This window comes from Papio anubis, chromosome 2 (assembly GCF_008728515.1).
Source record: "Papio anubis isolate 15944 chromosome 2, Panubis1.0, whole genome shotgun sequence".
In the NCBI taxonomy this organism is placed as follows: Eukaryota; Metazoa; Chordata; class Mammalia; order Primates; family Cercopithecidae; genus Papio; species Papio anubis.
The window spans coordinates 33004568-33030313 of NC_044977.1; the positions used below are offsets into that span (position 1 = coordinate 33004568).

The 25746-nt window shown below is 40.2% G+C and overlaps 1 protein-coding gene across 5 annotated transcripts in view; it reads right to left on the bottom strand.

The window, feature by feature from the left end:
• Window positions 1-210: 210 nt before the first annotated feature.
• The window catches only part of CFAP44 (cilia and flagella associated protein 44), a 148147-nt gene continuing 122611 nt past the window's right edge, over window positions 211-25746 (bottom strand). For all 5 annotated transcript variants that reach the window (XM_009199989.4, XM_003893935.5, XM_017955139.2 and 2 more), the window contains 7 exons: window positions 18539-18649; window positions 16584-16714; window positions 15392-15508; window positions 14267-14468; window positions 6813-6973; window positions 4775-4909; window positions 211-1835 (listed from right to left, as the gene is read on the bottom strand). In XM_009199989.4, the coding sequence (XP_009198253.2) occupies window positions 1644-1835; window positions 4775-4909; window positions 6813-6973; window positions 14267-14468; window positions 15392-15508; window positions 16584-16714; window positions 18539-18649 (1049 nt within the window). In that variant the 3' untranslated portion in view covers window positions 211-1643. The remainder of the gene's footprint in view (window positions 1836-4774; window positions 4910-6812; window positions 6974-14266; window positions 14469-15391; window positions 15509-16583; window positions 16715-18538; window positions 18650-25746) is intronic.

The following is a 25746-nucleotide window of genomic DNA, read 5'->3' on the forward strand; positions in this document are numbered from 1 at the left end:
TCCAGCTCCAGCCAAGTTTCAGATGGCTGCAGCCCCAGCTCCTAGTGTGACTGCAGCTCCACGAGAGACCCTGAGCCAGAACACCCGGCCAAGCTGTCCCCAGATTCCTGGACCTCAGAAACCCTCTCACTCCTGGGTCAGATCATAAGTTTGTTGTTTCAAGCTAAGTTTGGGGTAATTTTTTACCACAATAAATAAGACATTCAGGGCTATGACTTGCATATTTTTAAAAATACTCAAAAGGCACACATGGTTTAGGATATACAACAAAGAAAGTGATTTTTTAAAAATAAGTGGGTGCTCTCCAGTAGAGAGGTGACTACATCAGAAATTAATGGTGACAAGTGAAAACAATAAGGTATTCTGACCCCTTAAATAGGAATATGAAGGAATCTTAGGAAGAAAATAGGCCAAGTTGCCACCTCTAAGAATATTCTGATGTACAAAGAAAGCAAGTCCTGTATCTAATTTTGGGGGGCAGATTAGCAGGTTAATCACAGGTGAGGAAGACTAGGCATTGCTGAGTTCCCTTCTATATTTATGCAATGTTCCCTTCTTCACCCACCCTTCTCGGTGACCAGCTTATCCTGGAACAGCCTCAATGGAGTCACTCATTAATACAAAGGTCTTAATCTAAAGAGCTATGCTCTGTTACTAACAGGATTCTAAATGTCAGTGAGATTATCCTTCAGTGGTTACAGCCATGAGCTTCAATGAGCACTTACCCCCAAACCAAAAGGATCCTCTTAAATTAGTTTAAAATGTTATGCATAATCAAAAGTGATTGTGAAAGATGATCTCTAAGGTAAATCTATTTCATTGTCTCCTCGTCTATATCAAAACCAGCAAATGGCCCAAGTAAAACCTGAAGAAAATGGCAGAGGACATGAGAAACTACGGGGAAAACTTAGAATTCTGATGGAGTTGCAGAAATCTTTAGAGAAAAGCCTCCTTATTGACTGTTTTATTAAGCACACCCCTCTGGTCCACTCAGAACTGAGGAGTCTACAAAAACTGGGCTATCCAAGAAGGCTGGTTATTTTCCTGCTTTCTGCCAACCCAAAGCAAACTGCTCTGCCATATCTGTTTGTATTTCCTGACTCCCGAGCCCTCAAATAACTGCTTTATGAAGTCAACAATGCCAAAACTGAAAGTTGCAATTCTGCTCTAAGATATAGTTGGCAAAATGTCTTTTTCTCCTGCATCCTCTCAGAGAACACTTAATGACATCTAAGTTTATTTTCTAAGGATCAAGAAAACAAAGTTTTCTCACGAATTACTGAATGATAGTTTTTCTTGCCAATGGCTAAAAATTCAGCATACCCCCAAATCGAATTTTCCTAAAACAAAATATATTACAGATGATTTACAGCAATCATGAAACAGCCTTCTGAGACTTCATATTCAATCTAGTAGGTTCAAAACATCTAAAATTATTCCGTTTCATAACAGAGGTTGGGTGCTGCATTCGGTTCTAAGATAACCAAATTGTAGAGAGATTCTTAAAGCTACGTGACTAGATCTGGTTTTAGACTTTCAAACAAGTTAACTTTAAAGTAATAAGATTGTTGGAGGTGACGAGGAGACAGAACTTCAGGTGAGTTATGTCAGAAATCTTGCATGGGTTTGCGAAAACAGCAAACTCAAAGGTCCGCGGGCTGCATCTCTTTCTCTTGTGGAGACCGAATCGGGGGGAGGATAAGACCACCTTTCCTACGCAAAAGAGCAATCTCCTCCTTTAAGGCTGAAATCCTTTCCGCCTGGAGTTGGATCAATTCAGTGACCTCCTCTCTTGCCACAACATCTGCTTCCCGAAGGCTCTGGAAGGCATTGCCCTGTTGAAAGAAAACAGCTCCCTGTTGAAGCATCATGTGGCATGTGAAAAACTCCATGCCTTTATACTGTGTATCTGTGATGAGTGCTGGCCTGACAGTCACCCTAAACAGCCACTGCTCCTTAATCTTAGGAGGCTTCAATTCCTCTGCTAAAATCCCACCGTTAGAAATGTGTGCCTTTGGACTAATGAACAACTCTTCAAGTGCAAATCCTCTTTGGATGAGTATACTTTAAGCTAGCTATCAGTCATTCATTACCTGGAGAGCTCATCACTGGAATAATAAAAGACAGAGTATGTCTTCCTTTTTCTGTACAGCCCGTATTTCGGTTCCCAGAATGAAATCTTCTGTTTCCTCATCTGAGTTATTTCCCTGTCCCGCTGAATCCTACTCATGTTTCACACATCACTTTCAGGGAGGCCTTCTTTGCCCCATGGACTAGGTTAGGATTTCCTGCTTTCTGTTTTATTGAAACATCCATTATACATATATATCACTATAATTTACAGAATATTATATGGTTCATTCTGAACCATATAATATTTATGATATTTGACCATTTTTTAAATCTAAAAGAATGGCAACTTAATATGGCATGACCAAAGTGCTTGTTTGATACCTATCTTTCTTGCTAGATGCTGTCTTTTAGAAACAGGGCCCCATAGGACTAAGCCTCACCACTCTGCCAATACCTGTCCTAGTGCTTTCTACATAAGCAGATGCTCAATAGCATTCGAATGCATGAATACATCTGTGAAAGGAAACACATAATACTGGTGTGATGCCCACTCTGTGCAAAGTGCTTTGCATATGCTCTCTTATCTAATCCCCAAAACGACTCTGAACTGGGTGGTATCATTCCAGTTTTACAGATAAGGACACTGAGATTCAGGGAGTCATTAACTGGCCAAGTCAAGCTGGAAGCAGGGTTAGAATCAGGTTGCCTGATGCTAAAAGTCCATACTTTTTCCATTACTCCTATGTACTATAGCAGACCTTCATAGTAAGTAAGGGTTACCCAGCACCCTCTGTCTCTTTTCCCTTGCTCACTTTTATTCTAGAGGCCATGAAAGCTAAACACTAACCTTACCCATTTTCTCTTCCAGCTAGAGAGAGCTAAGTGGATATAATCTGAAACTTTTGCTCCTTAATAAAAGGGACAGAAGAGGCTGGTGCATGGATGTGAAACATGGGAGCTGAAGCAGCTGCTGTGTGACTTTGACGGAAACTTTGGGAAATCACAGAGATACGGGCTCTGGCATCATGACCTACAAAACCAAAGCCTGTAGTCATCTTCCTCTAGACTTCTTGTCAAGTGAGAAAAATGACTCCTATTTGTTTAAGCTACTCTTAGTAGGGCTTTTGGTTACTTGTAGCTAAAAGCATGCCTCATATACCAACTCATGCCGAGTCACTCCAGTAGGTTATTTTGAAGTCACCTCACTTTCCCCCCCTTCTCCTCACCAGACTCAATCAAATTTTGGCTATTCTTACTTTGAAATGACTTTTGACATTTGACACATTTTTGCTGTCACCAGCTATATCCCAATTCACGCCTACATCATTGTAAGAAGCAATGGAGTCAGCGTTGGAGGCAGACAAACCCGAATTTCAAAACTAACTTCACCATGCATTAGCTCTGAGAGCTTCAGCAGTTACTGAGCTCCTCGGAGCTTTAGAAAGTAGTGTTTTGAGGATTAAATGAGATATCCTATGTGAAGAGGCCATACATGTAAAGATATACTGTGTAAAGAGACAGATACTAGTAACTTCCTCTCCCATTCAACTGATCTCCTGCCTCTAAGCTGTTTCCTCTCCAACGTATCTGGACTGATCAAAGCACATCAGCTCAACACATGTTGACTAACTGCTCAATCTGTGAAGATTTGGGTTAGGTATTAACCTTCTCAAACACTGCCTTGATCCTTCACTCAAAAGTTCTTCAGTGGAAAAAGACCCCTCAACATTCAAATTCTAGTCTTCTTTCACATCTAATCTTCAATTATAAGCCTTCCTAATCCTCCTAATTCACTTTTCATGGAATAAACAGCATTATTTCTTACTTTGGGACTTTTGTTTAGACCAATGATTCTTAAACTCTAGTGTGCCTCAGAATCGCCGGGAAGGCTGGTTCATGCAGACTGCTGGGTCCCTCTCCTAGGGCTTCTGAACCAGTACAACTGGGTTGGGGCCTTAGCACCTGCATTTCAAACAAGTTCCCAGGTGATGCTGATGCTCCTCTTCAGAGGACCAAACTGTTAGAACACCTAGCTTAGACCATTTCCAGGGTGCTGAAAGAAAACATAAAGCAAAGAAGACCACGAGAAACAACTGGCCTTTTGCAGGTAATATTGTTAAGTATATAACATCGAGTTTAGAATATGCTATACACGTGTTAGGTTCGTAGAGGGCAAGACTTGGATTGGGTAAATGTTTATTAAGTATTATCCACCACATACAATGTATTAAGTATAACGTTAGGCTGGCTAAATATTATATAATAGCAAGTTGAAACCCACACAAAGTAACAAGCATTTTAATAAGATAACCAGGTAGATTTCACCATTCGAGATGCCCACTTCAAGTCAAATGAAATAAGCAGATATTGGAAATAGATGTTTGACACCAAATTCAGGGAATATAATGGTGTCATTATTTATACCTAAGTAACCTCACACGTCTCCAGGACCAAGGCAATTCTATTGATTAGTACGTATATGAGTTCATGGCACCCAAGAGGCATTCAATAAAGCTAGTCCCTCAGGCCCACTGTAATGTGGCTAACACCAACTCAGTGTCCTGAGGGATGCAGATGGTCTGGAAGTGGTCCAAGATCAAGCAAGGTTTGTTTAAATGCCAGTACTTAACATTCTTGTGAATAGCTACCTTTAACAGAGCTTCCTCAATTCTGAAAAAGGGTCTGAAGAAAAAGAACATACCTGCTGATTCTGTAGTGTATTCAACCGAGAATCAAGTTTCTTCTTTTCAATACACAAATCATTCATCTGATAAAGCTTTCTGGTGTGTTCTTTTGTCTTCATCATCAGCTCCCATCGCATTTGAGCAATCTTTTCCTACCAGGGTAGGAAGATGCAAAATAGATGTAGTGAATAAGAGAAGAAATGAAGAAAAATGAGTGTCCAGATTTGGTCAAAATTATCAGGCAAATGGAACTATGTGCCCATATGAAAATATAATCAGAAGCCAATAGGAAAATGCAACAGAAACAATTGCATTGGGCCTGGTTTGATTAAAGATAAAAATGTAAGCATGCTCAAGAATAGGAGTAGGTAGAAATAAGATAGATATGGACATCATTGTATTATTGAGGAATGAAATCACTATGCATACTGATTGCTGGTACTCATTACTAAAAAGGAAGGATGATAATTTAAGCAGCTAACTTTTCTATATTGCTCTTTCTCCATCGTTCCCCAGTCTTGGCCCTGGACCCTTAAGGTAGATGGCTTCAATGGCCACACGTATGTATAATGGCTTTCTTTTGTTTTCTTATTGCTCCATTAGTTGCTCACTGCAATCTCAAACTTCTGGGCTCAAGTGATCCTCTGCCTAAGCCTCTCAAATAGCTGGGACTACTGGTGTGCAACACCACACCCAGCTAATTTTTTTTATTTTTTGTAGAGACAGTGTCTCACTATATTGCCCAGGCTTCCAACAAATTATTTTAGATTGCATATATTATTGCCAACATTCCCTTAATAGGGACCAGTCCCACTGACATGAACACTATTTGCTTCTTTAAAGTACAGTGGTACATGTTGGATTAGAAAAGTTGAGATGGAACCATTAGACAACACAGCACTAGGAAGCTCTCCTCCTACCCCATCTGCTAATGAGATAAGACAGGAAGCTGGAGAAGTCATCATGATTTTGTGGACTTATAAAATCTTTGTGAAAGCTCCTACCACCGAATCAGGCTGGAACAAGGGCATGGCTCATCTCATGGCTCAGGGAACAATATGTAGGCATTGACATCCTCTAAGACTCTGTCAGCCAGTCTATGACTTGTTACCAAATTTATTACTTAAAGGTGTTTCATCATTTCCAAATTGGCACACCATGCAAAAGCCATACAGTAATACAATTCTAGCCTGAGAGGAGAGCTGCTCCATTTCTAAAACGGTCAGAGTAGTTATACTTTTTTAAAAAATTTAGGTTCAGGCATACATGTACAAGTTTGTTACTTAGGTATATTGTGTAATAGTGAGGTTTGGGTTTCTAGTGGACCCATTACCCAGATAGCAAATGTTGTACCTAGTAGGTAATTTTTCAACCCTCACCCCACCATCCTCTCCTGGATGCTGGAGTCCCCAGTGTTTATTATTTTCATCTTTAGGTCCACATGTACCCATTGTTTAGCTCCCACTTATAAGTGAGAATATGCAGTATTTGATTTTCTGTTTCTGAGTTATTTCATGTAGGATAATGGCCTCCAGCTCCATCTGTGTTGTTGCAAAGGACATGATTTCATATTTTTATGGCTTCATAGTAATCCATGGTATTCTATATACATATACACACATACACAGCACATTTTCTTTACCCGAATGCTGTGAGATGATATTTCATTTTCTCATTGTGGTTTTAATTTGCACTTCTCTGATGATTAGTGATGCTGAGCATTTTTAAATATAATTTTTGCCTGCAGAACATTTATACATTAATGTAAGTCTCAAAATGGGACCTCTCCATAATCTTTCATCCATTTCACGTCATATTTATATGCACCCTGGACCCCAAAACCTAGTGCTGGTGCTCTCACTCCAAGATAAACAAGTCCCTCTAACTAAGTGAACAGTAAGGAAGCCGAGAGAGGCCTAAGATCCTGGGGCAGCCAAACGGGGCTCACAGACTGGCTCCAGCTACATAGATGCTTCACGGCACCACTTCCTGCTCCCTGGGATTTCTTGCCTCCAACTAGATTCAACCAAAGATCACCTGCCTTCTCCTCCTTACCTCCCACATCTTCATCTCCTTCGCATTCGCTAGCTCCTTTCGAAGTTTTCTGATCTTCAGTTCTTCAAGTGTTGTATTAACAGAAAGCGTCTGAAGGGCTTCCAGGTTTACCACACGGCCGAACTTGCTGATCATGAGCTGACGGACTGTTTCCTCCATTTCTAAAAGAAGACAGTCACTGGCTCAGGTTGTTCAATGGCTCCCATTGTTATAAATGAACACCAGAAACAATAACGTTCTAAGGAACTGCTTTTGCAAGACAGTGAAAGATTTTATGTCATCAGTGATTTTTCTTCTGTGATTATTTGCCTGCTGCTTTCCTCATTTAAAATGCCCATTCAGTATTGTCTTTTCACCTTCTGAATCCTGTATAAAACTGACTCAATGTCCCCAAGTGGCTCACAGACTGATCTGCCCCTCCTCAGACTCTTAACAGGCACCGACTAGATTACGAGCTTGTCAACTTTTTCAAATATGGCATTTTACAGCATCTAGTATTAAGAACAGAGCAGGCACTTCAGAGAAGTCTCCATCTTACTCCAAGTAAATAATGACAGTCCCTTTGGGAATTCAGGACGCCCTGTATGGTCGGCCTGCCTACCCTGCTTTCTCTTCCCCCTGCTTTCTCATGCCTCTCCTCCTTACCACCCTACTCTAGACACACTGGCCTCCTCTGTGCTTCTCAAACATGCCAGGCTCGCCTCAGCCTCCTTTCCTCCAATCTGAACTGCTCTTCCCCAGAGACCCACATGGCTTGCTCCTCCCAGCCCATTTTCTAAAAGCAAGCTGACACTGGAGCTGTGTCTAAGGGCAGGCTCTTACCCTCTAGCCAGGGAGAACCGCGTTTGATCAGGCGTGCTGCCTTTCCATGGAGCCTGTCCCTGCCCCTGCTGACCTCAGCACTCTTTTTCTCAATCCATGTTTAATTTTTCTTCTTAGCAATTATCTAACATGTCATATCTAACATGCAATATCTTTTACTTTAGTTTTTGTCTTTCCCCAATGTGAGAACACTAGAACACCTCTCCAGGAAAACATGATCTTCCAACAGGACTTCCTCAATGTCCAGACTCTCCCCTGAGCAAAGTCTGAAGGCCTTAATATGTAGTGAGATGATTCAATTATTTTATAGTGCAGAAATTAGTATTTGGGCATAACTGTTACAATTTACGTTTGAATTAGAATAGTACAATTGGCATGGCTGCCATTATGCGCAATCCAGGAGAGGCTATTCACTTTCTATCCTACGTGTTACCCCATGGACATGTATAATGTGGTGGCCATGATAATCAGTGATGCAAATGAAATGATGAATGGATGATGGGCACGTGTGCTGGCCTGTGGCTGCCTGCCTGGCCTCCTCAGTAAGAGCTTTGATTTCCCCTTAGCTCCACCCCCATGCAAGGGGTTGCCCTCTCGCACAGCAGCCTCACATACCAGAACATGTACTCTGATCCTTGCCAGCTCCATTGTGGAGCCAGCCCAATGTCCTTCTCCTGAGCTGACGAGGCCAGGTAATGCTCACTAGGGACATAAAGTCTGCTGGAACACTTACAACCCACATTCCCCACGGCCATGGGCTGTGTTCTCCCTAGAATGGATAGAACTTTCTCCTTCTCACCCTCATGTTCTAGGCTCTCTTCTTCTTCCCCATTGGATCTAGGGATGGAGAAAGGCAACAAGCTAACTGCAGTGTTATTCATCACTTCTAAGCCATATGGTCCAGCCATATATCCCACTTCTGGGCACATATCCAGAAGAAATGGAAGCAGAGACATAAATAGATATTTGTACACTCATGTTCATCACAGTACTATTCACAACAGCCAAAAAGTAGGAAGCAATCCAGCTGCCCATTGACAAATAAATGGGTAAACAAAATGTGGCATGTACATATAATGGAATATTATTTGCCTTAAAAAGGAAGAAAATTCTGACACATGCTACAACTTGGATGAACCTGAAAGACATTATGCTAAATAGAATAAGCCAGTCACAAAAAGACAAATACTGTATTATTCTCCTCATTATGAAGTACTTCGAGTACTCGAGTTCATAGAGACAGAAAGTAGAGTGGCAGTTTCCTGGAGTGGAGGGAGAGGAAAATGGGAGTTACTGTTTAGTGGATATGGAGTTCAGGAAGATGAACAGTGTTCTGGAGATGGATGGTGGTGATGGTAGAACAATCGTATGAATGTACTTAGTGCCATTGAACTGTCCACTTACAAATGGTTAAAATCATAAATATTATACTTTATTATTTTACTGCAATTTAAAAAACAAACTTAGAAATTATTAACCCTAAAATAAAAGGTTGATCAATTAAAATCACATAGTTATGGTTCATCAAAAGCCACCATAAAACAATCAACAAAGTAAAAAGACAACTCACAGAATTGGAGAAAATATTTGCAAACTATCTATCTGACAAGGGCTTAATAACCAGAATATATAAGGAGCCTGAACAACTCTATAGAAAAATATATACTAACCCAATTTTTAAATGGGCAAAAGATCTGAAGAGATAGTTCTCAAAAGAAGACATACAAATGGCAAACAGGTACATGAAAATGTGCTCAACATTACTGATCATCAGAGAAATGCAAATAAAAACTACAATGAGATATCATCTCACCCCTGTTAAAATGGCTTTTACCCTTGGCCGGGCGCGGTGGCTCAAGCCTGTAATCCCAGCACTTTGGGAGGCCGAGACGGGCGGATCACGAGGTCAGGAGATCGAGACCATCCTGGCTAACATGGTGAAACCCCGTCTCTACTAAAAAATACAAAAAACTAGCCGGGCGCGGTGGCGGGCGCTTGTAGTCCCAGCTACTCGGGAAGGCTGAGGCAGGAGAATGACGTGAACCCGGGAGGCGGAGCTTGCAGTGAGCTGAGATCCGGCCACTGCACTCCAGCCTGGGCTACAGAGCGAGACTCCGTCTCAAAAAAAAAAAAAAAAAAAATGGCTTTTATCCAAAAGACAGGCAGTAACAAATGCTGATGAGGATGTAGAGAAAACAAAACCCTCATGCACTGTTGGTGGGAATGTAAATTAGTACAACCACTTGGAGAGCAGCTTGGAGATTCCTCAAAACACTAAAGACAGAGCTATCACATGATCCAGCAATCCCACTGCTAGATAAATACCCAAAAGAAAGGAAATCAGTATATTGAAGATAAACCTACACTCCCATATTTATTGCAACACTATTCCTAATAGCCAAGATTTGGAAGCAACTTAACTGTCCCCCAACGGACAATGGATAAAGAAAATGTGGTACATGTAGACAATGGAGTACTATTCAGCCATTAAAAAATAAGATTCAGCTGGGCACAGTGACTCACACCTGTAAGTCTAGGCTTTCTGAGGCTGAGGCAGGCGATTGCTTGAGCCCAGGAGTTGGAGACCAGCCTGGGCAACATAGCAAGATCCCATCTCTACAAAAACATGCAAAAAATTACCCAGGCATGGTGGTGTATGCCTGTAGTCCCAGCTACCCAGGAGGTTGAGGCAGAAGGATCACCTGAGCCCAAGAGGTCAAGGCTGCAGTGAGTCAGGATTGCGCTACTGCACTCCAGCCTGGGAGACAGAGTGAGACCCTGTCTCAATGAGAGAAAGATCTTGTCATTTGCAAGAACATGTATGGAACTGAAGTCATTACATTAAGTGAAATAAGCCAGGAACATAAAGACAAACTTGCATGCTCTCCCTTATTCATGAGAGCTAAAAATTAAAACAACTGAACTCATGGAGATAGAGTAGAATGACAGTTACTAGAGTCTGGGAAGGATAGTGGGGGTGGGGGATGTGGGAATGGTTAATGGGTACAAAAATAGTTGGATAGAATAAATAAACTCTGGTATTTGATGGCCCAGCAGGGTTACTATAGTCAATAATAACTTAATTGTACATTTTAAAATAACGAAAAGAGTATCATTGGATTGTTTGTAACACAAAGGATAAATGCTTGAGGTGATGATACCTCATTTACCCTGATGTGATTATTAGACATTGTATCTCTATATAAAAATATCCCATATATCTTATATATATACCTACTATGTACCCACCAAAAATAAAAGTTGAAAACAAATTTTTAATTATCTTTAAAAAGCCTCCACAAAAGTGAAAACAAAAAACCAAAGGAAGATATTTGAAAAACCCATAACCAACAAAGGGCTAGGATCAAAAAAATTAACTCCTACATATCAACTTTTTAAAAGGCAAACAAATCAAGAGAAAAATATACAAACAGACATTTTATAGAATAGAAAACATTAAAGGCCCAAAGATGTACAAAATGTGCTTAACCTTATTAGTGGTTAGGAAAATGAAATTAAGACCATGAGTCACCACTTTATACTTTCCAGTTTGGCAAAAATTCAAAGTCTAATAAGATTATGTATTTTCAATGATGTATGTAACTCAAAGGGGACTCTTAAGGACCACTGATTGGAGTGTAAATTGATATAATCATTTTGGAAGAGAATGTGACATTATTTTTTAAAGTTAAACACTTATAAGCCCTACCACCCTGTTCTACTTTTAGGTATGAAACCCTTATACTTTTAGAAATGCTTGTAAACATATCCCATGTACAAGAATTTTCATAGCAGAATTGTCAAAGCAAAAAAACATAAAGCAATTTAAATGTCAGCAGAAGAATGAATAATTTTAGTAGAATCATATGATATATTTTACAACAATGAAGACAACAGCTATATGCTATACCACATCTACTCTTAGGAATATATTAAATGAAACAGTATGTTTCAAAAAGCTACATATGATATAATATTTCTACAAAGTTCTAAAGCAATATATTATTTAGAAATACATGTAAATATGCTATAACTATTTTTTAATGAAAGGGAATGTTAAACATAAAATTGGGAATAGTGGTTATCTCTGAATATGGGGAGACAGAGAATGGGATGGAAAGAATGCACACAGGTAGATGTTACAGTGTTGGTAATATTATCGTCAATAAGTTGGGTTGGTGGGTTCATTCTGTTGTCATACTCCACTGCTTATATGTATGTTCCACATATCAAGAATTGCTAAAGTAGTTTAAAAGATAATTATCTTTACATTATACATCTTATACTCTATACCTCAATTTTAAGTGGATTAAAAACCCAAATGCGAAGGGCACTACTAATTAGGAAACTACTGAAAATTATCTTTTTAAATTGACAAAAATTGTATATATTATCATGTGCAACATGCTGTTTTGAAATACATATACATTATGTAATAGCTAGATTGAGCTAATTAACTCATGCATTGCCTCACATACTTTCTTTTTTTTGTTGTGAGAACACTTAAAATTTACTTTTAGCAATTTTCAATAATATAACACATTGTTATTAACTATAGTAATCATAGTATACAATAGATCTCTTGAAATTGTTCTTTGAATCTCAGTGAAATTTTTTATTGTGACCAACATCTCCCCAAACAGTACCCCAGCCAACAACCACAGACCCTGGTAACCATCATTCTATTCTGTTTCTATGAGTTTAACTTTTTATACTCTGCATATAAGTGAGGTCATGTGGTATTTTCCTTCTGTGCCTCTTATTTCACTTAACATATTGTCCTCCAAGTTTATCCGTGTTGTTGCACATAATAGGGTTTCCTTCTTTTTTAAGGCTGAATAGTATTTCGTTGTGTACATATACCACATTTTCTCTATCCACTCATCTGTTTATGGACACTTAGGTTGATTCTGTGTCTTGGCAATTGCAAATAATACTGCAGTGAACATAGGAGTGCAGATATCTCCTCTGCATACTGATGACTAATTTCATTTCCTTTGGATATATGCCCAGTAGTGGAATCGTTGGACCAAAAAATATCTTTATGATCTCAAAATAGGAGAGGATTTCTTAAGCAAGACACACATACATACACATAGTGCACAAACCACAAATAAGTAGATTGATAAAAATTACTATATTAAGATTTAAAACATCTGTATCCAAAAGATACACCAGACAAAGTAAAAAAAAAAAAAGAAAAGAAAGAAAGATAGCTGGGCATGGTGGCTCACGCCTGTAATTCTAGCACTCTGGGAGGCCAAGGCAGGCAGATCACCTGAGGTCAGGAGTTCGAGACCAACCTGGCCACCATGGAGAAACCCCGTCTCTACTAAAAAATACAAAAATTAGCCGGGCGTGGTGGCATGCACCTGTAATCCTAGCTACTCGGAGGCTGAGGCCGGAGAATTTCTTGAGCCCAGGAGCCAGAGGTTGCAGTGAGCCAAGATTGTACCACCGCGAGAGAGGTGAGACTCCAGCCTGGGCAATAGAGTGAGACTCTGTCTCAAAAAAAAAAAAAAGGCAAGACAGGTTACAAACTAGAAGAGATTTATAGTGCATTACACGGACAAAAAGAACATATTAAGAACTCCCTAAAATCAATTAAAAACAAAAAGTAGAAATAAAAAATGGGCAAAGGATGGGACAGGCAAGTTACAGAAAAGAAAATAAATAACTGGCAAATAAATGTATGTAAAGATGTTTAACTTCATCAGCAATCAAAAAATGTGTATAAAAACCACAATAAAATATAATTTAACATCTCACAGGCTGGCAAAAATATTAAAGTCTGATAATATCAAGTGTTGCTGACAATACGGAGCCTGGGTAACTCTCACACACTGCTGGGGGAGGATAAATTTGTTCAACCACTTTGGGTGCAACTTGGCAATACCCAGGAGAGCTGAAAATGTACATATCCCTCTGTAAACCAGAGATCCAGTACTAGGCTTCACCTTCTCATACATGTGCACAGGGAGATGTGTACAAAAAGGTTTACTGTAATAATGTCTGTAATAATGAAAAATAAGAAATATCTTAAATATCCATCAATAGGAGGCTAAATAAAATTTTTAATATTCATACAATGGAATACTGTAGCAGTAAAGTGAATAAACTATCTGTAGTTTATGGATAACTCAAAAATTGGTTCAATAAAGTGAACCACAAAATGATATAAATATCATCACAATTAAAAACATGCAAGTTAGGTCTCCATATTGTGTGTGGACACATCCATATGTGTGTGTGCATACCTAATGGTGAACCCCGAGGAAGGAGCAGCAGAATCGCATTAGAAAGAGATGGGGTTTCAATTGTATCTCAGCGTTCTCTTTCTTAAGCTGGGTAGCCTTGCACTTGAATTACTATTGTATTACTATTGTATTATTCTACATTTTAATCATACACAAAGAGAAGATGATTCTATGACAAAAGATTTCTCCCTTTAAAATACAAAAGCGAACTTTTCATTGCCATCAGGAGAAACAGTGAGTAGCGAGAGGCCATGGTGTTCTTGTTTCCCTTCTCAGTGGTTCTGAGTCTGCAATGACTGTTGGAGACAGTCGCCTGGATAATTCCCTTTCTTACCAATAAACCTTACTAGCAAGGCCATGGGCTTCGATACTCACTATGTATGGTTTTTGTCATTTCTCTCTTTTCTCGGATGAGCTGTTTACGTCTCTCTCTCCATTCTTTGTTGAGTTTTTGCTGCTTGGAATTTTCCTCCTGGAGCTCACGGATTCGTTCTTGCAGCCGTCTCAAGGCGTGGTTAGAGAAGACCAAAGTACCAGAAAGATCGCTAGGTATTTCTCCAAATACCACATACTCTATCTACAAGCATAAAACAAATCAAAAGCAAATAGATAAAAACACAGATTCTGTATATGGCAACAAAAAGCATAAGAGGCGCACTTCCTTCTCTGCCCCTTGTTTAGCTCCTTGCCTTTGGGCTTCTCCATCTTCCTCACCGAGTAACACTGGCCAGGCAAACACAGAAAGATGCTGTCAGGTAGAAAGCCACATCACATCTCTGTGGGGATAGCAAATCCTCCCACACAGATCATGCCTATTATCTACTGCATAATGATGTGACAAACATTTCAGGGCTGGCATACTAGGCAAACCACTACATTGAGCTCATCCAGTTTGGGTCAGGTTACACAAAACACACATAAGGCTGATCTTGTTGTTGTTGTTGTTTTCCTAAAATACAGCTTTTTCTCTTAACCTGACAAAACACAATACAATGAGCCTTTTCTCTTAATGATATGTATTCCTGCAATTTAATATAAGTTGCAATTCAAATAGAAATTAACAAGAAAAGTAAAAAAGAGAAAATATTTTCCTTTTGTCTTGACCTCCCTCACCAATGAGTAGAGACTAAGCAAAGGTCATTTTAGCATGATTAGTCCATGTATAGATCAAGATGGTGTGACAAGTGATATGGGTATAAGAGCCAAGATTTCACCCTCTGAACCATTCCATTCTTAAATCATAGGCTCCTCGCTTCTCTAGACTTGAAATGACTGATTTCCAAAATGCTAATGGGCAATAGGGAAATATGCATGTTTTGATGTTACTCTTTTATAGCAATCTGACAGTGGATAAGACAAGTGTAGGTGTCATTCTACAGGTGGAATTCTCAACAAAGAACCACGATTCTTCCCATTAGTGAACCACGAATCTTTGTCTGAAAAGCTTCGGTGTGATGACGCTTCTCAGACAGGATGGAGCAGCCTCCCCAGATGCATCACCTGGTGGAGCTTGAGCGGAATCACAACCAGCAGTTCATTCAGTCGCTGCTGCTTCTCTCGCTGATAAGCCTCCAGGGCCTCCTCCGCTGCATTCAGATTAGTTGCCACAATTTTCACCTGTGGAAAGCCCCATGTCGTGAAATGGTGACAAGACTCAATGAACATACACTTAAAGATGGTGAATGAAGACATCCTGGGAGGAAATAAAGTATGAGCAGAACCTGCTTCGTTGGACTGTGATTAAGTGCATGATCCCAGTTTGCAACTCAGGAATGCATATTATTTTCTTACTGCCAAGTTATGATCCACATCACCCTTTCAATCATTTCTATGACTCCAGAGTTATAAAATTTTGTGAATAAGTGCCCAGAAAACATGTCCTCATCTCCCTTTTATTTTGTGCATGAAAAGCAGCCCATCACCATGGAATGTCTTTGACAGAATGGTGGGAGTCTTTTTGGTCATAATGACTTCAACAAATTTCATTGCTTTAAAGCAATGAAACTGCTAACTATAGTATTCTAAAGCACATTCTCCACGTCCTAGAAAACGTGAAAGTATTCCAAATCATTTCCTATTCACAAGAGGAGAAATAATACATCAAAAATATTTCTGAACATGAATGAAGTTAAGTGATGTTGCTCTAGACAAGAGTACCTAAGAGGGAAAGTGAGCAGATTAAGGCAGAAATTTATCAATATTATACCAGACGTTTAGCTTGGTGGTCTCCAACATGGGATGCGTGCACCCCAGATGATTTAAAAAAATCATCTATTGGGGTATAAATTGAAAATGTCAGAATTTCTATTTCTATTTATTTTTATCTCCTTCTATTTAATTTCTGTTTTTTGTGGATGTTTCCTACTGTACAAAATATATAATGGTTCATAAATACAATTTATAAATACATATACATTTATTGTATGGGGAGGGGCTCCATTTTCATTTTTTTCACTTATAGAGTAAACTCATCAGAAAAGTCTGGAGACCAATGACTGAGATAAAGTAAGTCCAATTATCAAAAAAGCAATGTCCCCCACCACAATTTAGGGAGAAAAAAACCTGGCCTTAACATTTGAAATGTTTCTTTTCTGAGAAGTCCTAATACTGTCATTACTATGAAAAGGCAATATTGTAGCTAGGAGGATGTGTAGCATTTTGAGAGGATAAATAAGTAGACAGATCGCCATACTTTTTTTGACAATGTATCATATTCCTTTTTGAGGTTATCAACAACTTTCTTTTCTTCAACTAAAGCCTCCTCAATGTCCAGCCTTTTCTCTCGAAGTTGAAGGGTGAGCTCAAAAAGAGCCACATCACAATCTGCCAAGAGAATTAAAATAAAAACCAGCCTCATTTGTTATGGAATGAGGTAGTACTAAAACTGTGAACTTTGGAGATTCAGAATCAATAATGTCTATTTATGGATCCACTCTAGCCAGCTTTTAAGACACTTACGGCTTAATTGTTCCAGGTTGAAATTATTAGTAGTATTAATAACCATAATAATAATAATAGTGTTGATGTTGTAAGCAGTACTCTGAAGCAGGCTTTGTGCTAAGCCCTCTATGTACATTATCTCACTCAAGGCTCATAGATCCTGCAAGGCAGAAACTATTGTTCCCATACATAGGTGAATACCTTAAGTCTAAGAGAGGTGACATAACTGGTACATAACAGAATGGGATTCAAGTGCATTATCTCTCTATTCTTTCCACAGTATCACACTAAGAGCCACCTTTGTCTACCAAGTCATAGAGAATGTAGAAATGGAATACTAAAATGGAATTCAGGAAGTTTAGACCTAGCCCTAGTGCTATCACCACACTAACTCTGAGTCATTGCTCAGGGCATTTAATTATCCTGCTAAAAAGTAATGAGTTGGCGTTAGAAGGTTTGTATGCTCTATTTCGCTTGTAAATATTATGATTTTTAAAGACTATTGTATTCAAAAGTAAAACAAGATCAAAATTTTATCTGAAATTAAACTTTTAAAATTTAATTAAAACTTCATTTGAAATGTCTAGAAAAACAAATTACAGATCCCAAAACGTCTTTTTTCTCTACTGAACCGTTCATCTATTGAAACTGTAGGAAATTGGTCTGGCTGCTCCAGATGGGTTTCACCAGTGAAAACAGTGAATGTAAATTGCCAAGCATTTCCAGGAGACTAGTCAAAGCGCCCTTACAAAACAGATTTGCAACACAAAGATTTGAATAGGTTTGTCAAAAAACGAGATTACTCTAAAATATATATGTAAATTACAGTCTGGCATTTCTTTATAAAATTAAACTTGCTACACAATTTATAATTCTGAATCAACTGTCAATTGTCTGCATATTATTTGTCACTCATACATGGCTGCCTAAGAGAACAGATAATAAATCACCCAGAGAGCCCCCAAAAGTATTCATTAACGTTTTCCCTGACCATACTATTGGAAATAGCAACGTTCCTCTCCACCCTCACTCCTGCACTCCCTTCATTTCTTTTCCCATAGCATGTACCATCCTCTGAGATTCTGTTTAATTGACTTATTATATTTATTGTCTTTCTCCACCAGACTATAAGCTCCATGAGGATGGAGGAGTTTGTTTTATACTTTGATGTATCCCTAGCGTCAGATAAGTGCCTGGCACATAGTAGAAGTTGAATATTGTTGAATTAAGAAATAAATATCCCAGCTGGGCACGGTGGCTCATGCCTGTAATCCCAGTACTTTGGGAGACTTAGGCGGGTGGATCATGAGGTCAGGAGATCGAGATCATCCTGGCTAACATGGCGAAACCCCGTCTCTACTAAAAAAAAACACAAAAAATTAGGCGGGCGTGGTGGCGGGCATCTGTAGTCCCAACTACTCGGGAGGCTGAGGCAGGAGAATAGCTTGAACCTGGGAGGTGGAGGTTGCAGTGAGTTGAGATCGCACCACTGCACTCCAGCCTGGGCAACAGAGCTAAACTCTGTCATAAATAAATAAATAAATATTCGTATACTTTAAAAAGGGTATTCATTAGACTCTATTCATACATTTTAAACTATCCTTTTTTTTTAATTATCAGAGAACAGAGATACCAAAAAAGGGCCTTCTCAGTATTGCCAATCAATATTCACACTTCACAGAGAACATATGGTTTTATCTAACTTACTTGTTGGGCAAATAGAATCATCAAAAACCTCATCTTCGGATTCAGACTCATCCTCATCACTCTCCAAGCTAGATTCTTCTTCACTTGATTCCTCACTCTCCTCATCTTCATCTACAGAAAGAGGAGGGCATTGTTAACAAAGAAGCTTCTATATTCAACTAAATACTAGATTTTTAAAGTAAACTATTTTTCAATGAGTTAGTCACTAGCAAAATAACTCAATATAAGAGTTTAAAATGGTTCAGGACACAAAGAACACAAACCCAAATGCCTGCAGAAGGTTGTGCGGTTACTATCAATGCAAGTCAGAGGGCGCTGAGACCAAGCTGCCAAGCTGTAGATACACACAGTCAGTGAAATAGACCCACAATTCCTAACTCATAAGATGCTCTAAAATCAGAAAAAAAATTTTTTCCTTTTTTTCTTTTTTTTCTTTTTTCTTTTGAGACAGGATCTGGCTTTGTTGCCCAGACTGTAGTGCAGTGATGTAATCTCAGCTCACTGCAACCTTCACCTCCTGGGCTCAAGCAATCCTCCCACCTCAGCCTTCTGAGTAGCTGAACTACAGGCACACATCATTATGCCCAGCTAATTTTTGGTTGTTTGTTTGTTTTGTAGAGACAGGGTTTCGTCATGTTGCCCAGGCTGATCTTGAACTTCTGAGCTCAAGGGATCTGTACAACTGGGCCTCACAAAGTGCTGGGGTTACAGGCTTGAGCCACTGGGCCTGGCCCTAAAAAGATTTTCATAAGTTATCTGACATGAAGTAATGATCTTTATAGTCTTTATTTAACTTGGTATGAATATTCATGTTTTGCTGCAGAAGCACTAAGATGTTTGATTTTGGGATTCTGTACCAGAACTTGCTAGTGGTATCATGTTGACAAAGACTTTCTCCTTTGACCCAACCTGAGCCAGGCTTCTCTGAGTCCTTTTTCTGACTAGTTCCTGACCTTGAGCTGTGTCCTTAACCTATTTAGTCCAATTCTAGCAAGAATCCTGCAAGTTAGTTTAGAAAAAATTCCCCACCCTTGATATCTGATGAAATTCCTCATCACTCAACCTTTATCACCTGGCTTGCCCTCCACAAAAAGTCCTATTAAAACAGTCTAGTGAAGAATTACCCTACTTCTTAGTAATCTTCCGTCCACTGACCCCCACTCTGTTCCTTGGCTATAAATCTCCACTTGTCCTTGTTATATTCAGAGTTCAGCCCCATCTCTCTTCCCTGCTACAAAACCCCATTATAGTAGCCCCCCTGAATAAAGTCTGCCTTATTGTTTTTAATAAATGTCAGCAATGATTTCTTTATAATATCATATATAATATCTTCAGAAATATTTCTGAACACAAAAATACATCTGTCCCCAAGGGTTTTGGATAAGGGGTTGTAGACCTTTCCACTCCAACCTGCCCCACTTTCTTTTAAAACACCTTGAGGCCATCTATGAACTACAGATCACCAATCTACAATTTATAAATACAGCTAAACATTATGTGCAAAACAAACATAAGAAGACTCTGAAAAAAATGGAGAGAAGAAAGTAGAGCAACTATGTGCCTTAGAACCTGAGGAACAACACTGTGGTGAGTTCCTTGGATATTCTTTTAGCCTCATCTATCTCAGACTTGGAGAAGAGTAAGTTGACAGCCTAGAAACACCAACAGATCTATAGATACGGAAAGCCTTAACAAAAGCTTGCTGTCTCTAGCCAAAGGACCAGGAAAGGGGCAGCCTAGAAGGAGAGAAAACTTTTAGACAGTAACTATTCTATTCCAACCAAACACTACAGAAAAACTCTGGTACAATCCCCAACTAAATCAGCAAAGGTTAAGTGGGGAGGCCAGACATCCACCCTCACGGGGCTGTAATTAGGTGTCCCAACACTCCCACTGGATGATATTAGAGAAGGCCAAGTAGGGAGCCAGTACATTTATTCATGCTGGTTGGTAACCAGCCTTGCCCCCACCCTCACCACCAAGATGCCTGTGGAGGCCATGTGATAGCCTGGACTTCCACTCCCAAGGTCAGTAATAAGGTACCATCCTCTCTCCCCTCAGGGGTGGTATCAGAAGAACATTAATAGAGAGTCAGGACTTTCATCATTATCAATAAGTACTCACCATCCCCACCATGTTGATCATAGAAACTACACGTGGAGCTGGAACTCACACCCATATATAGCAGTAACAAAGAAGTCCCCCATCCCTTGGGTGACAATGAAGTCTGAATGGGGAATACAGGCTTCTACCTCCATCAATAGTAAGGAGACTCCCATCCCTTTCCTTGTCAGATTAGTGTTTGAGAAATTCGAGTAAAACAGAAAATTTAAATAAGATACAAAGTCTCATAATATGAAAGTTTTTAGGATTCAATTAAAAGTCACTTATATCTGATATGGTTTGGATCTGTGTTCCCACCAAATCTCATGTTGAACTGTAATCCCCAGTGTTGGAGGAGGGACCTGTTGGGAGGTGACTGGATCATCGGGGAGGAATCCCCTGAATGGTTTAGCACCATCCCCTCAGTGCTGTTCTCATGACAGTGAGTGAGAGTGAGTGAGTCATCATGAGAGCTGGTTGTTTAAAAAGTGTGGTGTGTAGTGCATCCTCCCTCACTCTCTTGGTCCTGTGCCTGCCACATAAGATGCCTGCTCCTATTTTGGCTTCTGCTGTGAGTTAAAGTTTCCTAGGGCCTCCCCAGAAGCAGGTGCTGCCATGCTTCCTTTATAGCCTGTGGAACCATAAGCTAATTAAACCTCTTTTCTTGTAACTTACCCAATATCAGGTATTTCTTTATAGCAATGCAAGAATGGGCTAATGCAATCTCCAACTGAGTGAAAATAGAAAACCAATAGCTGTCAACACTAAGATGACAGAGATATTAGAATTATCTGATAAAGTATTTAAAACAGCCATGATAAAAATGCTTCCATGAGCAAAATTTGAACATACTTAAAGGAAATGAAAAAATTCAAAGCCTCAGCAAATAAATAGAAATTATAAAGAACTAAGTGAAAATTTAAGAACTGAAAAATATAATAACCAAGTGATATGGTTTGGCTCTGTGTCCCCACTGAAATCTCATCTTGAATTATACTCCCATAATGCCCACATGTTGTGGGAGGGACCCTGTGGGAAATAATTTCAATCATGGGGGCGGTTTCCCCTATACTGTTCTCATAGTAGTGAATAAGTCTCATGAGATCTGATGGTTTTATCAGGGGTTTCCGCTTTTGCATCTTTCTCATTGTCTCTCGCCACCACCATGTAAGAAGTGCCTTTCACCTCCTGCCATGATTCTGAGGCATCCCCAGCCATGTGAAACTGTAAGTCCAATTAAACCTCTTTTTCTTCCCAGTCTTGTGTATGTCCTTGTCAGCAGTGTGAAAATGGACTAATACAGTAAATTGGTAGCAGTAGAGTAGGGCACTATTGAAGATACCCAAAAATATGGAAGCAACTTTGGAACTGGGTAACAGGCAGAGGTTGCAACAGTTTGGAGGGCTCAGAAGAAGATAGGAAAATGTGGGAAAGTTTGGAACTTCCTAGAGACTTGTTGAACGACTTTGACCAAAAGCCTGATAGTGATATGGACAATAAGGTCCAGGCTGAGGTGGTCTCAGATGGAGATGAGAAACTTGTTGGGAACTGAAGCAAAAGAGACTTTTGCTATGTGTTAGCAAAGAGACTGGGGACATTTTGCCCCTGCCCTAGAGATTTGTGGAACTTTGAACTTGAGAGAGCTGATTTAAGGTGTCTGGCGGAAGAAATTTCTAAGCAACAAAACATTCAAGAAGTGACTTGGGTACCATTAAAGGCATTCAGTTTTGTTCTTGTTTTTTTTTTTTTTGAGACCAAGTCTCACTCTGTCGCCCAGGCTGGAGTGCAGTGACATGATCTCGGCTCACTGCAAGCTCTGCCTCCCGGGTTCACACCATTCTCCTGCCTCAGCCTCCCAAGTAGCTGGAACTACAGGTGCCCACCACCACGCCTGTCTAATTTTTTTTTTTTTTTTGTATTTTTAGTAGAGATGGGGTTTTACCGTGTTAGCCAGGATGGTCTCAATCACCTGACCTCGTGATCTGCCCGCCTCAGACTCCCAAAGTGCTGGGATTACAGGCATGAGCCACCATGCCCGGCCTAAAGGAATTCAGTTTTAAAAGGGAAACAGAGCATAAAAGTTTGGAAAATTTGCAGCCTGACAATGTGATAGAAAAGAAAAATGCATTTTCTGAGGAGAAATTCAAGCTGACTGCAGAAATTTGCTTAAGTAAATTAGGGAATGTTAATTCCCCATTGTCATGGGGAATGTTAATCCCCAAGACAATGGGGAATGTATCTCCAGGGCATGCCAGAGGCCTTCACACAGCCCCTCCCATCACAGGCCTGGAGGCCTAGAAGAAAATGGTTTCTGGGTAGGGTCCAAGATCCACGTGCTGTGTGCAGCCTAGGGATTTGGTGCCCTGAATTCCAGTCGCTCCAGCCATGGTTGAAAGGGAACAACATAGAGGTGGGCCATGGCTTCAGAGGGTGCAAGCCTCATGCCTTGGCAGTTTCCACATGGTGCTGAACCTGTGAGTGCACAGAAGTCAAGAATTCAGGTTTGGGAACCTCCACCTAGGTTTCAGAGGATGTATGGAAATGCCTGGATACCCAGGCAGAAGTTTGCTGCAGGGGTGGGGCAGTCATGGAGAACCTCTGGGGCAGTGAGGAAGGGAAATGTGGGGTCAGAGCCCCCACACAGAGTCCCTAGTGGGGCACTGCTTAGTGGAACTGTGAGAAGAGGACCACTGTCCTCCAGACCCCAGAATGGTAGATTCACCAACAGCTTGCACCATGCACCTGGAAAAGCCACAGACACTCAACGCCAGCCCATGACAGCAGCTGGGAGGGAGGCTGTATCCTGCAAAGCCACAGGGGTAGAGCTGCCCAAGACCATGGGAACCCACCTCTTGCATCAGCATGACCTGGATGTGAGACCTGAAGTCAAAGGAGATCACTTTGGAGCTTTAATATTTGACTGCCCTACTGGATTTCAGACTTCCATGGACCCTGTAATCCGTTTGTTTTGGTCAATTTATCCCATTTGTAATGGCTTTACTTACCCAATACCTGTACCCCCATATTATGTAAGAAGTAACTAGCTTGTTTTTGATTTTACAGGTTAATAGACAGAAGAGACTTGCCTTGTCTCAGATGAGACCTTGGATTGTGGACTTTTGGGTTAATGCTGAAATGAGTTAAGACTTTGAGGAACTGTTGGGAATGCACGACTGGTTTTGAAATATAAGGACATGAGATTTGGAGGGGCAAGGGGTGGAATGATATGGTTTGGCTCTGTGTCCCCACTGAAATCTCATCTTGAATTGTACTCCCATAATGCCCACATGTTGTGGGAGGGACCTGGTGGGAAATAATTTGAATCATAGGGGCGGTTTCCCCCATATTGTTCTTGTGGCAGTGAATAAGTCTCACAAGATCTGATGGCTTTATTAGGGGTTTCCACTTTTGCATCTTTCTCATTTTCTCTTACCACTGCCATGTAAGAAGTGCCTTTCACCTCCTGCCATAATTCTGAGGCATCCCCAGCCATGTGGAAATGTAAGTCCAATTAAACCTCTTTTTCTTCCCAGTCTTGGGTATGTCTTTATCAGCAGTGTGAAAACAGACTAATACACCAAGATAAAAACTCAATGAATGAACTCAACAACAGAATAGAAATGAGATAGGAAAGAATCAATAAATTTAAAGACTGAACAATAGACATCATCCAATTTGAACAACAGAAAGAAAAGAGAAAAAATTAAAAAATAAAAAAATAAAACCCCAGAGCCTCAGGGAACTTTTGGATTATAATGAAAGATCTAATATTTATGCCATCAGAGTACCAGAAGGAGTGAACAAAGAGAGTGAGAATGAAAACTTCCCTAATTTGCCAAAAGACAGGCTAAGGAATTTGAATTCCAAACAGGATACACCCAAATAAATTTACACCAAAACTCATCATAATCAAACTTCTGAAAACCAAAGACAAAGTCTTGAAAGCATCAACAGAAAAGTGACACATTAACTATAGGGGATACATCTTCTCTGCAAGCCCTCCTACCTGCCAGTCACTCCCGGAGCCCTTGCCTCACCACCCTGCAGGAGCAGGTACACAATACAGCCTTTGCAGCCCAGCCTGAGTGCATTGCTGCACCTGAGTAGTTTCCTGGCAACCGTGGAGCAAACTGGACCCCCCAGTGCAGCTGGAACCTGACCCTGACCCTGAATCTCAAGATATCCCAGTGCCTCCAGGGCCGTGGTGCACAACTCCAGAGCATGGAGCCAAGATGTATGGCCAGCACTTGAGTTGGGGAGGAGCCCTCACTCTCAGAGTACTGAGAAGGGTGAGACGCATGGGTTCCTGGGCTGGGGTGAGAGTGGGGCTTTCTTCCCTTTGCAGGGCCAGTCCAGAAAGGATGTTGCATATCTCCCTGCTACAGTCTTTGTGCAAGGGGGCCCCATGGCCTGGAACACCCAAAAACAACAACAACAACAACAAAAACACACACAGGCACAGTGCCAGTGATTGGAGGGGGCTCCCCCAAGGCCCAGGAGTGGACCTGGTGAGTGGGCCATCTCTCCCACTCCCTCACCCCTACTTCAGAGCATACTTGCAAACACAAGGAAATATTAAAGAGCTGTGCAGCTGGGTATTAACGCAGCTACTGGCCACCACTGTTTTTTTGTTTTTTTGTTTTCCTTAACAGTCTAAAATGACTGAAATGACAAACATAAAATTCGGAATCTGGATGGCAAGCTCATCGAGATTCAGGAGATAGTTGAAACCCAATCCAAGGAATTCGGTAAAATGATCCAAGAGCTGAAAGATGAAATAAGAAAGAAGAAAACCAAACTTTTTAAAGTTTTTAGACATTTTCAGAAAGAAGAAAACCAAACTTCTAGAGCTAAAAACCCCACTACGAGAATTTCATAATATGATTGGAATATTAACAGCAGAATGGACTAAGATGAGGAAAGAATCTCAGTTCGAAGAATGCTTCTTTGAGTCAACTCAGACAAAAATAAAGACAAAAATTTAATGAACCAAATCGCTGAAAAATATGGGATTCTAAAAAGAGAACAAATCTATGACTCATTGGTACTCCTAAGAAAGAGGGAGAATGAGCAACTTGGGAAATATATTTGAGAATGTAGTCCAC